The 13,798-nt window shown below is 52.8% G+C and overlaps 1 protein-coding gene across 1 annotated transcript; it reads right to left on the bottom strand.

Annotated features, from left to right (window-relative positions):
• Nucleotides 1–399: 399 nt before the first annotated feature.
• On the bottom strand, nucleotides 400–13,144 carry LOC125342610 (sodium- and chloride-dependent transporter XTRP3A-like). Its single transcript, XM_048334896.1, has 11 exons — nucleotides 12,857–13,144; nucleotides 11,742–11,882; nucleotides 10,967–11,058; nucleotides 9,169–9,396; nucleotides 8,338–8,448; nucleotides 7,389–7,630; nucleotides 5,714–5,876; nucleotides 5,008–5,212; nucleotides 3,013–3,172; nucleotides 1,202–1,367; nucleotides 400–723 (listed from the first exon to the last, which is right to left on the bottom strand). The coding sequence occupies exons 1-11, from the start codon at nucleotides 12,975–12,977 to the stop codon at nucleotides 574–576; spliced, it is 1,779 nt and encodes a 592-aa protein (XP_048190853.1). The 5' UTR covers nucleotides 12,978–13,144; the 3' UTR covers nucleotides 400–573.
• Nucleotides 13,145–13,798: the final 654 nt, after the last annotated feature.

The raw sequence follows: 13,798 nt of genomic DNA, 5'->3' as shown, positions 1-13,798 counted from the left end.
TGCAGCAGAAACGGGAAGTTTCCAGCCTATGGGTGGCCTGCTGGTTACTGTGCAAGGTGCAAGGATGGGGTGTCCCTCTTCTCCCCAGCCTAAGAAGGGTGAGTGAACAGATGCCACGACGACCACTTGTGCGTAGTGCTAGCAAGCAGCACAGATTTCTTTTTTCAGACGGGGCTTACTTTTGGCTCAAGATGATGATTTAGGAATGTCCTACTCTTTGTGGAGTTGGCAAGAAGCAGAGAGAACTTAAGTTCTAGTGGATATGGTTTGCTGTGCAATACCTTACATTACCAACTTGAATACATAATATAAAGCGATGTGAATTGTGGCCACATGAATGTCAATCGTGAGGCCAGGCAGCATCATGTGACCACAGGTACCATTTATACCAGCTCAAAATAGGTTAACTAATTTTTCTTTATAGACACAGGAAGCTGGCAGGCTTCTGAGTCCCTTCTGAAGTACTTCTGGCTCAGGGAAACAGCCAAGGAGCATCCACTTACAGGCCATAGCTGTGATAAGGTGAGTGGCTGTTGACTGGTCTGGGGGGGTGGAGGGGAGGGGGTCCAGATCTCAGGCCACGGGGGCTGAGCCTCCCCTCCTGAATCGGTGCCTGAGGAAAGTCCCCAGGGCCACCAGGGGCATACACATGGTGGAGGAGGCCACGAGCAGCCCGATGACGGCCAGCGCCTGCGGGGGGTAATCCTTCGTCACCAGCCGCCCCTGAAAAGCAGAGACTGAGCGTGAGGAGGAGGAACCTTCCCACCCGTCCTTCTGTGATGGCGGCCTGCCAGGGCGACCGGCCACGTCGAGTGGGAAAGAGACCTATGGAACGGACCCTCCATAACTCTGGCTCCACCCTCAACCCTGTGGTGGGAAATCACTGCCACCCCCTCTCAACAACCTCACTAGAGAGAACAGTACCTAAGTAACCGTGTGTGCAGAGCTGGTGTGTGGAACTACCTGTGAAGCATGACCAGAGGAGTGAGTCAGAGCCTCGCTCCGAGGCACCGTCCCAGGGAACTAAGTGCAGAGCCAGGACTTTGTGTAGCGGTGGGAACGCATTGTGTCCCCTCATCCAATGTGGAAGCCCTGGCACGTGGGGCCGGGGCTGAGGAGGGCCTCTGTGGGGACGGGGTGCAGGGAAAGCCTCCCCCCCACCTCCCGCCGCCCAGAAGGCTCAGCCCAGGACTTGAGGTACCTGGGTGGCGTCCCAAGCTTGGTACTGCAGGGTTCCTGTGAGGATGTAGTCACTCAGGTAAAAGATAAAGAGGCCGATGATGAGCAGTGGGGTCACGCAGGCCCACATGGCCTTCCAGTACCAGTTGAGCGCGATGCCCGTCATGGCTTGAAGGTCACGATCAAATCTATTTGGACCGTGTAGAGAGAAAGTCTGGGTTATTCATGCTTCTGGAGGTGAGACGGGTCCAGTTTCCTGGGGGAATTGTATTAAGGAATTATTGATGTTACATGAACTCACCCCTCTCCCCTCTCCTAACCTCTATCGGGATTGTGCTGGGGTATGGAGGAGAAGATGGCCAAGACTGTAATGAGTCTGAATGAGGGCACCCAGGTAGTGATGAGCAAGCCCAGATGGGACTGGCCTTCGCCCTCAGATCTAAGACTTTACCACTGCTCTTAGGGCAGAATAAGCGGCTTTGGGAGCTACCTACCTGTCCGCATCCCTATGTTGCTGTGCCGAGAATTACCTTCCCTTTCTACTGCTGACAGACTGAGATGATAGGCTTCTGCAGGCGATAGGAATATCTTGTGGGCCATCTTGTTCTCTCTACAACATCCATCACTCCTAGAAAGTTGGGAAGGGCTGGCTGCCTAAGAGATGGGTCACAGTATTACTCATGGTGCTTTCCCCAGAGCAAGCATTAGGACCCTCTCGTGAACCGTCCCTTGGGTCAAGCTGCTTCCAGAATCTCCAGGGCTTCTCTGTCTCCCATCAGTTCCCAACATAACCTTTTGATAGAATAGTACCCTCTCTCTAGTGAACATCCAGGGACCCCAAGGATCCACTTCCACTCCCCAGCCTTCTCCCTTTGTTCTAAAAGTCCCACTTATGGGGCAGTTTTCTTTTGCTGGACTTCATTTCTTTCTTTCCTTTTTTGCCCATGCTGGGTCTTGAACTCAGAGGCCTGGGTGCTGACCCTGAGCTTCATTCTAGCACTCTACCACTGGAGCCGTAGTGCCACTTCTGGCTTTTTCTGTATAGTTTATTGGAGATAAAATTCTCGTGGGCTTTCCTGCCAGGGCTGGCTTCAAACCATGATCCTCAGATCTCAGCTTCCTGAGTGGCTATGATTATAAGCAGAGCCACCAGCACCCAGCTTGGACTACATTTCTTAAGGCGCCAGTTTCTCTTCCTGTGAGGGGTTCTCCTAGTTTAGCCCATGTCCCTGGAAGTGTCAGGGCTGAGTAATTGGGAAAGTTGATTCGTACCACTAGGGCTTTCAAAATGTTGCTCACTATGGAAGCAAAGTAGAGGACAGGATTCTAAAGCCCAGGTAAGGTTTGGCAATGCTTCAAATTACAACCCCTTGAAGTCTCTGAGAGCCTTCGGGCTCCAGCTTACTAAAAGGGAGTTGATCACTGGAGATACACCAGCAATGGGTAGGACCCTGTTCTTACCTGGAGCATGGGGAAATGAATGCAAGGGACTAATTGTCCGCTAGAATGCCAGCTGGCCTCTCTCCACCTCAGAGCAAGTGTTGTTTTAGGGTCTCTAGTGCCTGGAGTTACAGGTCTTTGCTAGTCAGCAGAAAGCATCCCATGGGGCGAATGGAATATACAGGCGATAGAGGAGGGAGCTACTCGTGGAAGACAGACTGAGGCAATAGGAGATCATTAGCTGGGGTCTGAGGACAAGGAACGACCTTTCACAAGTAATACCCAACTTTGAAGTCATAGAATGCGTCTCGGGGCTTGGCCATGTCGCAGGAGTGTGTCCCTGTGGCTGCATGTTTTCTGTGTGGCTGGCAGGAGCTGGGGGGGTCTCCTCACCTCCTCAGCCCATACACGTAACACACGGCAATGGTCTCCACCAGGACAATGAGCAGCACCGACAGCGTGGCTGCGTAGTCATTGAAGATGTCAAACCAGTAGCTCCCGGCCTCCATGGTGAACAGCAGGCCGATGGCACAGTTGCTGAGGCACACGAGACCTGGGGCACGAGACCGCCTGCTCAGCCACCTGACACTCCTTGTCCATTTCCCGGACAGCGAGATCCAGAGGCCCCTAGGGAGCTCTTGGCCTACTGGCTCATTCCCATGCATTGAACAGGGATACCGGGCTCCAGGAAGAGAATCGTTCTTTCAGAAATGCCACCCAGCTGTGGACCCCAGGGTGCCACTTGCCCCAGAGATCAGGGATACGAGCTGAGGAAGGACTTGAACGTGGAGCGGGGGCCATCGTATGAAGGTTTCTTATCATATTTACTGTGATAAGACTGTGGAGGAGCTCACTGATTGTGAAGGAAGAGACTCCCTTGCCCAAATTGACTAGCAAAAAAAAACCAAAAAAACAACGGGACGAGTGGCTTGAGTGATAGTGTGCTAGCCAAGCAAGCCGAGTGAGTGTGAGGTCATGAGTTCAAACCCAAGGCTGAAAGAATATACACCTCTGAAGGTAGACAAAGGACCTGTGATAGCCTAGAAGCATCCCCAGTTTGTTTGGGGTTTTTTGTTTTTATCTCTAAGAATCGGGTAACAAGAAGAGCAGTTATATATAAAAATAACTTTAGAAGATCTGTCTGAAGACAGGAAGATCACTGGAACCACAGAAGAAGTGGCCCAGTGGCAGTAAAGCATTGAGAAACAGCAGCAACACGAAGGCAGCAAAGTCATTCCAAGCTGGGCCAGCAGCCCCCCGGGGTGCTGGAGGAGATTCACAGAGGGACACAAAGCGCAAGGTGAGCCAAACAGTCCAGGCTGCAAACTAGCAGTTCTACCTCAGGAGAAGTCCATGCCTTCTACAAGTCTTAAACCCATTGTGAAGAGAGGGCCAGTCATTGCGGGTATGCGGATAATAGCAAATTTTCTTCATGCAACTTAGGCTAATAAATATATTTTTTTAATTCTGTTGTTCAGTTTTGAGAGTTGCAGCAAGATGCCATGTTGAGAGAAACCCTGTTGTTTGAGACTGAAATACTCTTTGAGTACTGGCACAAAACCAGACATGCAGCCCACTGAGATGGAATAGGATATAAATATACAGCCATTTCATTTTTGACAAAAGCTACCACCAAAAATGGATTGGAGTCAACATGGCCTCTTTAGCAAATACTATTGGGAAAATGGGAAGTCTTACAAGTAGAAGACTGAAATGAGATCTCCATCTTTCACCCCACATAAAAATAAATCAGAAGTGGATCAAAGATCTCAATAAATGGAAGACTTGAAGCTGCTAGAAAGAAATGTAGGAGAAATCCTTTCTGATAGAGACCTAGGTCACACCTTTTCCAAGTAGGACACCGGTGGTTGCAAAATTAAGAGCAAGAGATAACTGTTTGGGTCTGTCTTGAATGGAAGGCTTTGCACAGTAAAGGAAACAGTTACTGGAATCAAGGCAATTTACAGAATGGAAGAAAAATCTTTGGCAGCTATTTATGAGATGAAGTATATCCAGAAAATATGAAGGGCCCCAAAGTTAAACATCAAAAGAGCAAACATCCCACCGTGGGAAAAAATATACACCTTATAATCATTATATCTCAACTAAACTAAAACAGAATCTCGCCTAACCTAGAGAAGATTAAGCATCAGCTTTGGGAAGTTTGATACTATTTAAAGTCTGGTGCCCACTTGGCTTTTCCGGGATGTTGAGAAAGAAATAGACTGGCTGAACCATGTGACCACAGTCCCGGATGACAAGCGACGGACTGACAGGACTGGGGTGAAGTTCCATCCACACTCTGCAGCCATCTTGTCTTTCCCTCCCCCCTCACATTCCAACCCTCCCCAGCTCACCACCCCCCTCCCGGCTCCCCCACTCACTCACCTGAGATGACCTCCTTGGGCAGGTATCTAGAAATGACCTTGCTGTCGGTCAGAGGAGTGACGATGGCTGTTGTGTTCCCCAGCATGCTTCCCATGCCCAGCAGCAACAGCATGAAGAAGAACAGCACCGACCACAGCTGGGACACCTCCATGTTCTTAATGGCCTCCGTATAGACGATGAAGGCCAGGCCCGTGCCCTGGACGGCCTGCTCGCCGCGAGGAAGAGACCAGTTAGACACCCGAGGGGCCGACGGTCTAACACATCAAGTGCTAAGCATCTTGCAAGGGACCTTGGAAGTGGCCATGAGCAGCCAGGTTCTGAGCCTGTTTCTTCCGCTAGCCCTGGACCAACAGGACTGATTGGAAATGGGAGCCTGTCATTCTAGATCTGAGGATTGTGGTTCAAAGCCAGCCTGGGCAGAAACATCCACGGGACTTTTGTTTCCAACGATCCACCAGAAAACCAGAAGTGGTGGCTCAGTGGTGGAGCGCTAGCCTTGAGCGACAAAGCTCAGCAAGAGCACCCAGGCCAAAGAACCCAGCAGAGTCTTAGAACAAACAGACTTCCCGAACAATGTGGTTGACTCTCTGGTTTCCCATCTGCAGGGAGAGAACTCAGCTTCCCGACGGTCATCGAGAGAAGCCGCTCTCCGGGGTCTCTGTCACGTGGTGACGAGGGGCGATCGCCGCCCGTCCCGGCCCCTTACCGTGTCCAGCTCCGACTCCAGGCTGCAGTTCTTAAGGTGTGGGAGCACCTCCTTGTACGTGCTCGGGTGAGCGGAGGCCAGGTAGTCCTTCACCTGCTCCAGGTTGCTGGCTGTCACAGAGCCATCTTCAAGGTCAAAAGAATTGGTCAGCAGCAGGATCACCCTGCAGAGCAGACCATCAGCGTGACCTTGACTCGCTAGAAAGGTCATGGTCCCTAAAGGGCCCCTAAAGCCTCAGTAGCTTGGGTGCCGGGCGTCCCCGCTTCCTTCCTGCCTAGTGAGTGAGGGAATGTGTGGGCCGGTGGAGTTTCTGAAGCACAAGGCAACTGTGGATGGCTTTGCAGGACGCCTCGGATAGGAGCAGGGACCACACCCGCCCAGTGGGGCTGTGTAAACCCGTGGACTGCAGCGAGGGTGGAAATGTCCCGTGCTGGCTGTCTCGTTGTATGTGGTGACTGAGGAACTAACTCCAAGTAAACTTAGGCTTATTGAAATGTCATATTGATAGGCAGATCCCATTACTTCAATGTATGTTCACTCATTTAAACTCTAATGTAGATACAGTTGGTGGTGGCCACCAGCTACCGTACTTGGACATCTTACTTTCCAGTAGATGTTTGTTTATTTGTTTATTTATTTATTTTGGTGACCTTTCTGGGGCTGGAACTCGGGGCCTGGGTGCCTTCCCTGAGCTTTTGTGCTCAAAAGTTAAGGGCCTTGCTGTTTTGATCCACAGCTCCACTTCTGGGTTTTGGTGTTTTTGTGGGGTTTTTTGATAGTTAATTGGCGTTAAGATCCTCAGGGACTTTCCTGCTGAGGCTGGCTTTGAACCATAATCCTCACATCGCAGCCTCCAAAGTAGCTCAGGTCACAGGCATGTGCCACCGGCACCGGATGATGTTTCTGTATTTCGAAAGGGAGTTGTTGCTTTGGTGAACAAACCCCAATAATAGCATGTATGAGTGCACGGTTAGGAGGGAATGTCTGGGGGCGAGTCAAGAGACATCATAGTTTTCACCCACCGCCCACAGGGTCCAGCCCCAACAACGGGTGAGTTAGCAAACTGGAGCACCTCAGAGGACTCGTAACTGCATATACAGGTTTCGTTGTTGTTCAAAAACGATCATATCCTCACTAAACACCAACTTGTGGGGGGGGGAGGGAGGGAAAATCTGGGGGAGAGAGAGGTGAAAGGGGAACATTATCCAAAAAGGAATGTACTCTTTACCTGACTTATGTAACTATAACCCCTCTGTGTATCATCACCTTTATATAATAAAAATTAAAGAAATGATCATAACAAAAAAAAAAAGAAAGGGAGTTGTTGACTGTGACTCGTGTAACCTCCAAGGCTTATTAGCCAGAGAGGTCTTGCTTGATTTGAGAATAGGGACATGTGGCAGAAGACAATGAAATTGTTTCTAGAACGCCCCGTTTTGCTAAGTGCATGGTCAACCACACTACTAGCAGCCTCGTGCTGCAGACCTAGACTTGTCCCAGGCCCCTCAGCTTGTCGCCTTGAAGAGGGCCCTGCCTTGAGGACCCCACTTCTAATGGCTTCTGCCCACCACTCATCCCTCACTCCTCGTCTTCTTCCCCAGTCGCCCCTTCCGCTCAGTGTGTTGGGGACTCCCCTTAACTGTGGCCCAGATTTCCATGAGACTGCCAGACTCACCTGTTTAAGCAGTTCTCGTAGTTGAAGGTGGCCTTGAAGCCGTAGATGGCGAAGGTCACGATGCTGGCGAAGATGGAGGTGAAGCCGTTGATGAGGGACACGATGATGGCGTGCTTCTGGCAGTTGTTGGAGGGATCGTTGTAGCTGGCGAAGGCGATGAGGCCACCAAAGCCCAGGCCCAGAGAGAAGATGACCTGCGTGGCCGCGTTGATCCAGGCCTTGGGGTTGGCCAGCTGCTCTATCTAGAAGGTCAGCGAGGACAGGCCTGATGAGTGCTGGTCTCGGTCTCACTGGTCTCATTCTCATGGGTAGAAGAAGAAGAGGCTCAATGAGGGGAAGACCCTGTCTCCAGCATGCAGGCAATCAGCCTCCTGACCCTGCCTGGTGACCCCTTAGCTGATGAACCATATGTGGCAATCTTCCTGGCACTGGTCTGCAATTGTAGGGCCGGATAATCAAACACGGAGCTTCAGCTGCGCCATCCACGTCTACAGGCGGTCTGACAGAGAGGTAGCTAAGGTAGCCTCGATGCCCTGGCTTGATGGACATTTGCAATTAGAGGGCACGAGTATTTTGTTTTGTAGTTTCTACAATCATTTGTTTCCAGCACTTGATTTGCCTTACCTCTAAGGCAACTGGGGGCCCCCTCCTGGGAAGTACTGCCTGCGGGGGGGGGGGGTACCTGGAGAAGAGCCTGGGACTCATAGAAACAGCCCGAAGAGGTGATTGGTGCTGTGCCCCCTGGAGGGTAATGAAGGTAGCAGTAGGTAGGTCCCGAAGGAAGACTTCCTACCCACAATGCCCAGGGCTAGGCACTCTCTTTCCTAGGAAATAGCTCAGATACCCACACCCTTCGGCGCAGCCTTGAGGCTCCTTCTAGCCATCCTGGAAGCTGGCAGTATGGGTGAGAGGTAAGCTCAGGGCCCTGTCTACCCGCGCCGCCCCATACCTTGGGCGTGAACATGTACAGCAGGCCGTTGATGGCTCCGTGGAGCATGAGGCCCTTGACCAGGTAGATGAGGAGCACGCAGGAGGGCAGCGATGCAGTGACATAGAAGACCTGTGGGCGCCAGAGGGCGGAGTCAGCCTCTGGAGAGGTGGGCCCCACAGGGTAGACCCATGTCCCTGGGAGCACCCACATCTGGTGTATTCAGGAAGGAGGCATTGACATCTACTTAGACCCAACCACCAACATGGCGGGTGGGGCTGGAGGGTAAGATGTGATTGCCAGTGTCTCTTGTACCACCAGGAAATCTCTTCATTCAGTAGAGAAGTTGTAATCAGGCACCAAAGGCTCTGTCCCCTGCTGCCCTTTAACCTAACCATAGTCCAGATAGGACTCATGGTACTTGAAAAGATTAGCACTGACACTTTCAAAGTGCCAAAGAAGCGAAGTATGGGCAGAAAATACGAAAGTCAGGCGCTAGTGGCTCATGCCTGGCATCCTAGCGACTCAGGAGGCAGAGATCTGAGGATCGTGGTTCAAAGCCAACCTGCCAGGAAAATCCACGAGACTCTTATCTCCAATGGACCACCAGAAAACCGGAAGTGGTGCTGTGGCTCAAAGTGGTAGAGTGCTAGCCTTGAACAGAAAAGCTCAGGGATGGTGATCAGGCCCTGAGTTCAAGCCCCACTTAGCTGTTGAATCTTCCCTCTGAGCTGCAAGGTTGTAACTCTGATCCCTGGCACCCCCCCACCACCTCTGCCGTTACCTAATAGATGAATTGTGCCAGTACCACCATACCTGAAGGGCCAGGGCCCTTCATGCTGCCCAACCCACCTTGCCAGTAGACTCGGTCCCCCGCAGGACGCACAGATACACCGTCAGCCAGGCCAGGATGAGGCACAGTGCCGGCTCCCACTGCATGGCCCCACTCTCCTGGATGGACGGCGAGATGTTGAGAGTTTTCCTGTACCAGAAGTACTGCGTGGACGAAGCCTTCTCGCACTCCTCCTCGTAGCCCGTGTGGTTTCCATTCAGTGGGCAGACAGACCACGGTAGGGGGTCCTTTGCGATCACACAGGCGGCAGAAGAGAGGCGGAGAGTGAGAAGGAAGGTTGGAGGGGAGGACGGGAAGTGCCCTGAATTGGGGGCCTGTTGGAAATCAAGGAGTGTGGTCCCCCAGAGGGTGGTGGGCTACTGGAACTCCTGGTGCAGACTGGGAGTCAGGGAGCTGTAGGCTAATGGGTGTGGTTCAGATGTTGGGGTCCCCCCCCTACACACACAAAGGTTCAAATATAAAGGCTTGATTCCCAAAGGGGTGGGATTGGAAGGTTCTGGGGACCTTTAAGAGGTGGGGCCTTTGAGGGGTGTGCTTGCAGAAATTGGTGACCCCCCATCTCTTTTTTTCTCCTACTGCAGGTATGACCATTTGCCCCTGCATGCAATCGCACCACCGTGTACTGCCAAATGCCACCGTCCTGAAAGCCCAAATCACTGGGGCCTCTTTGCTCTTTCTTGGATGTTGAACCTTTGTATCTGGGAGCTGGTAAATGTTTACCAGGCTCGAATCACTCTTTGCTACCCTGCAGATGTTTGCTATAGACTCCTGAGCTCTGCTGTGGGTCTAAAAGAACCACGTGTCAGATGCATGATGGTCGGACGGCTATGACAGCATGCCTTCTCACCCACTAGCCCTGCGACAGCCAGCCCAGGACCTCAGACCACAAACAAGTTCTGCAGCAGTAGCCTGAGTGGGCAGGACTCCTGGATTCCTTAGATTTGCTAGCCAATCGGAGAAAGCCAAATTGCCTTAGTTCACCAATTACAGAGGATCTCATACTCCTCTACTTGGCCTGTCTCCTGGGTCCCTAAACCAACAAGGAGTCCCTGCAGGTGAGGACCATCTTTCCTCCTCTGGATGTTAGGTTTGGGTGTTAGAAAGAAAGGAGTTCAGCATCCTGAAACCTTTGAGCCAGAGAACTTGGTACAGGCGACTTCCTTTCGGTTCAAATTACCCATTACTGAGACACTTGGATTCCTTGATTTTGTAGCGTGGGGCCTCTTCTGATTTAAGCTAGATAGAACTGAGTTCTCTGACACTTTCTTTGTTGTTGATTGTGGAGCTTGCATTCAGGGCCTGGGTACTTGTCCTTAAGCCCCTTTGTGCTCTACCACCTAAGCCACAGTGCCACTTGCAGGTTTTTGAGTGGTTCACTGGAGATAAGAGCCTCACAGGGACTTTTCTGCCCTGGCTGGCTTCAAACCTGGATCCTCAAATTTCAGCCTTCCAAGTAGCTAGGATTACAGATGTAAGCCATCAGCACCTGGATCTCTGACACATTTTAAGAAAAAGAAGCTGGATGCCAGTGGTTTACACCTCTAATCCTAGCTACTCAGGAAGCTAAGATCTGAGGATCATGGTTCAAAGCCAACCCAGGCAGGAAAAGCTGTGAGACTCTTTATCTCCAATGAACCACCAGAAAACCGGCAGTGTTGTTGTGGCTCAAAGTGGTAGAGCACTAGCTTTGATGAAACAGAGCTCAGGGACAGCACGCAGGCCCTGAGTTCAAGCCAGGCGGGCAGCCCGACATCTTCTTGCTTGCTTGCTCCTGCTCTGGCCAGGTCGTGGGCTCACCTGGAAGGAGTGGAAGAGGTACCAGAAGCCCCAGGCGTTGATGACATTGTAGTACATGGAGATGAAGAAGGTGACCACCATGCTAGCGACGCCTGTGAGGAAGCGGAGGACCGCGCTGAGGACCGGGTGTGGGTGGCCCGGTGCCAGGCACGCACGCTCCCAGGACACCTCTGTGTCAGAAAACCTCCCGTCCAGCTCCGTGAGTATTCTGTATGACCATGTAGCTATGACCTGTTCGTGAGGGGAGTCCTTTCTGCGACCTAATTCCCAAGCTGATGTTGCTTTGTTTCATTTGAAACAGAGTCTGGGTTATGGGTGGTTCGTTGCAGGGTCTCAAAATTCCCCTTTGTAACCCTAGCTACTCAGGAGGCTGAGATCTAAGGATCAAGGTTCAAAGCCAGCCTGGGTGGGAAAGTCTGTCAGATTCTTATTTCCAAGAAACCATCAGAAAACTGGAAGTGGTGCTGTGGCTCAAAGTGGTAGAGAGCCAGCCTTGAGCATAAAAAAACAAAATGATCTAGAGACAGCGCCCCGGCCCAGACTAGGCCCTGACCAGTGAGACATGTGAGGCGCCCAGGGTAGGCTGGGAACAGGCGTAGGAAGCGTCAGCCTCCACGGCACCCTGGCTTTGCGCTGCGACTCATTTCCTGTCCCCCACCCAGGGGCGGCCGTGTGACTCTGGCCACGGTGGGGAGCATCTTCACCGCCCCTCTGCTCGCCCAGGGAACCCCCGCAAGGCCTGCGTGTATGGGGGCGGGGGGGGGACCCCCCGTACCGACTCCGCCGAGGTAGGGGCTGACGGTCCTCCAGGTGCCGAGGCTGCCCTGCCGCATGCGCTGCCCCACGGCCAGCTCCAGGTACATGAGCGGCATTCCCTCCACGAACAGCATGATGACGTAGGGGACCAGGAAGCTGCCTGAGGGCGTCCAGAGGTGATGAGCGCCTCGCTCTGCTCCCCCCCCCCCCGCCACCTGCCCTCTGCCTCCACCCTTCCATTTTTTTCACAAGATTTACTTTATCGTTATGTACAGACGGGTTACTTGGACACACGTCAGGTAGTAAGGACATTTCCTTCCGTACGGCGTCTTCTCTTCCCTCGTTCTCCCCATTCCCTCCCTCCCATCCCCACCCTCCCGCTGCACAGTTCACTTTCACCAGTGCCCACTGCGCTCCCCCCCCCCGCCCCTTTCTCCTCAGATTCTGTGCCCTCCCCCACCCTGCCACAGGTGTGCAGGCGAACACACCGGACGTGAGAGAAAGAGTACAGGGTCATCAGAAAAAGGGGAAAAAAATGAAGAAAAAGGTCCTTTGTTTGAGTGTCTTTGGAGTTCGTTACAGTGTGTATGTTATTTTATGAAGAGGCGCTTGGGTATGGCGCCCTTGTGATCCTCTCCTAAGACCATCCTCCTTTTGGTCTCACCGCGCGTGCGCACCTAGAACCCTGTGGCATTTGTCCCAGCCCAGTGCGTTTTAGATCTGACTTCCGCATAGGAGGGCGAACACGTGCCATTTGTCTCTCTGAGCTTGGCTCACCCCACTTCACGTGATTTGTTCTAGTTCCATCCATTTCCCTGCAAACGACGTTACTCTTCCTAACGGTTGTGCGTAGGCAGCACATTGTGTATAGGTGGCACACGTTTGGGGTGCACTCCCCCACTGTGGGGCGTCTGGGTTGTTTCTGTAGCTTGGCTGTCCACCCATCCCCCGGCCCTGGAGATCCTTCCATTCGGCTTCCATGGTCTCGCTCCCCGCCTCTCTCCCCCCTTTCCATGCCTGCATCCCTCCTCTCACCCCGGGGCTTCTCAGGATTCCCGGGGAAGCTCCCGGGCGGGTGGAGGGCTGGTTCCCATGTAGCCAAACCACCCCACACCCTCACGGCCAGGCACTCACCTCCGCCGTACATCTGGCACAGGTAGGGGAAGCGCCACACGTTGCCCAGGCTCACGGCATAGGAGACGCAAGCGAGCAGGAACTGTACTGGGTTGCTCCACTGCTGGCGTGATTTCTCCATGGCTGGGGCTCGGCTCCCCTCAGCCTCTCAGCTCCGTGACCAGGACATCCGGGCTTTCCCCCTGCCCCCACCTCTGGATACTCCCACCTACAGGATGGGTGCTGGGGTTCTCTTCTGGACACCCACCCACACCCACACACTCCTGCTCTTTCTGTCTCCTGGATCTTGGAATCTGCTCCCTAACCCTTAGCCCTTGACGGGTTCTTCCCGGTTTTTTTTCTAGCACCTCCCTCTCTACCCTGGACTTCAAGGTCAGACAGTTCCACACCAATTCCCTCCCCACCACCTTTGCCCCAATTTCACTGGTGCTCATCCCTGACTCCATAGGATTTCTGAGTTCCTGGGGAGGCTGTTAGAGGCTTCTAGAGTTTTTGTTTTTGTATTTCGGTCAATCCTGGGACTTGAACTTGGCTTGGGTGCCATTCCTGAGCTCTTCACCTCAAGGCTAGCCGACTACCACTTGAGCCACAGCGCCACTTCCGGGTTTTTTTTGGTGGTTCATTGGAGATAAGAGTCTCATGGGACTTCCCTGCCCAGGCTGGCTTTGAACTGTGATCCTCAGAATCTCAGCCTCCAGAATAGCTAGGATGACAGACAGTCTTGAGCCACTGGCGCCCAGCTAGCTTTGTGTTCTACAAGGGAGGTGTGGCAGGGTCAGGGTTGAACTGTCACGGGTGTCTGAAGCCCGAGCCATAGGGTTTTAAGTCTGAGCCTCACTCCCATCTTCTGAGAGTCCTGCTCTGGCCTAGGGAAGAAAGCTTCCCTGGGCCGGGCCCTCCCGTGCCCTGGTCAATCTCAAAACAGCTCTGTGCAGAAAGCCG

This window comes from Perognathus longimembris, chromosome 26 (genome assembly GCF_023159225.1).
Source record: "Perognathus longimembris pacificus isolate PPM17 chromosome 26, ASM2315922v1, whole genome shotgun sequence".
NCBI lineage: Eukaryota > Metazoa > Chordata > Mammalia > Rodentia > Heteromyidae > Perognathus > Perognathus longimembris.
The sequence above is the reverse complement of the archived record's forward strand: the minus strand, read 5'-3'. Positions and strand labels throughout refer to the sequence as shown.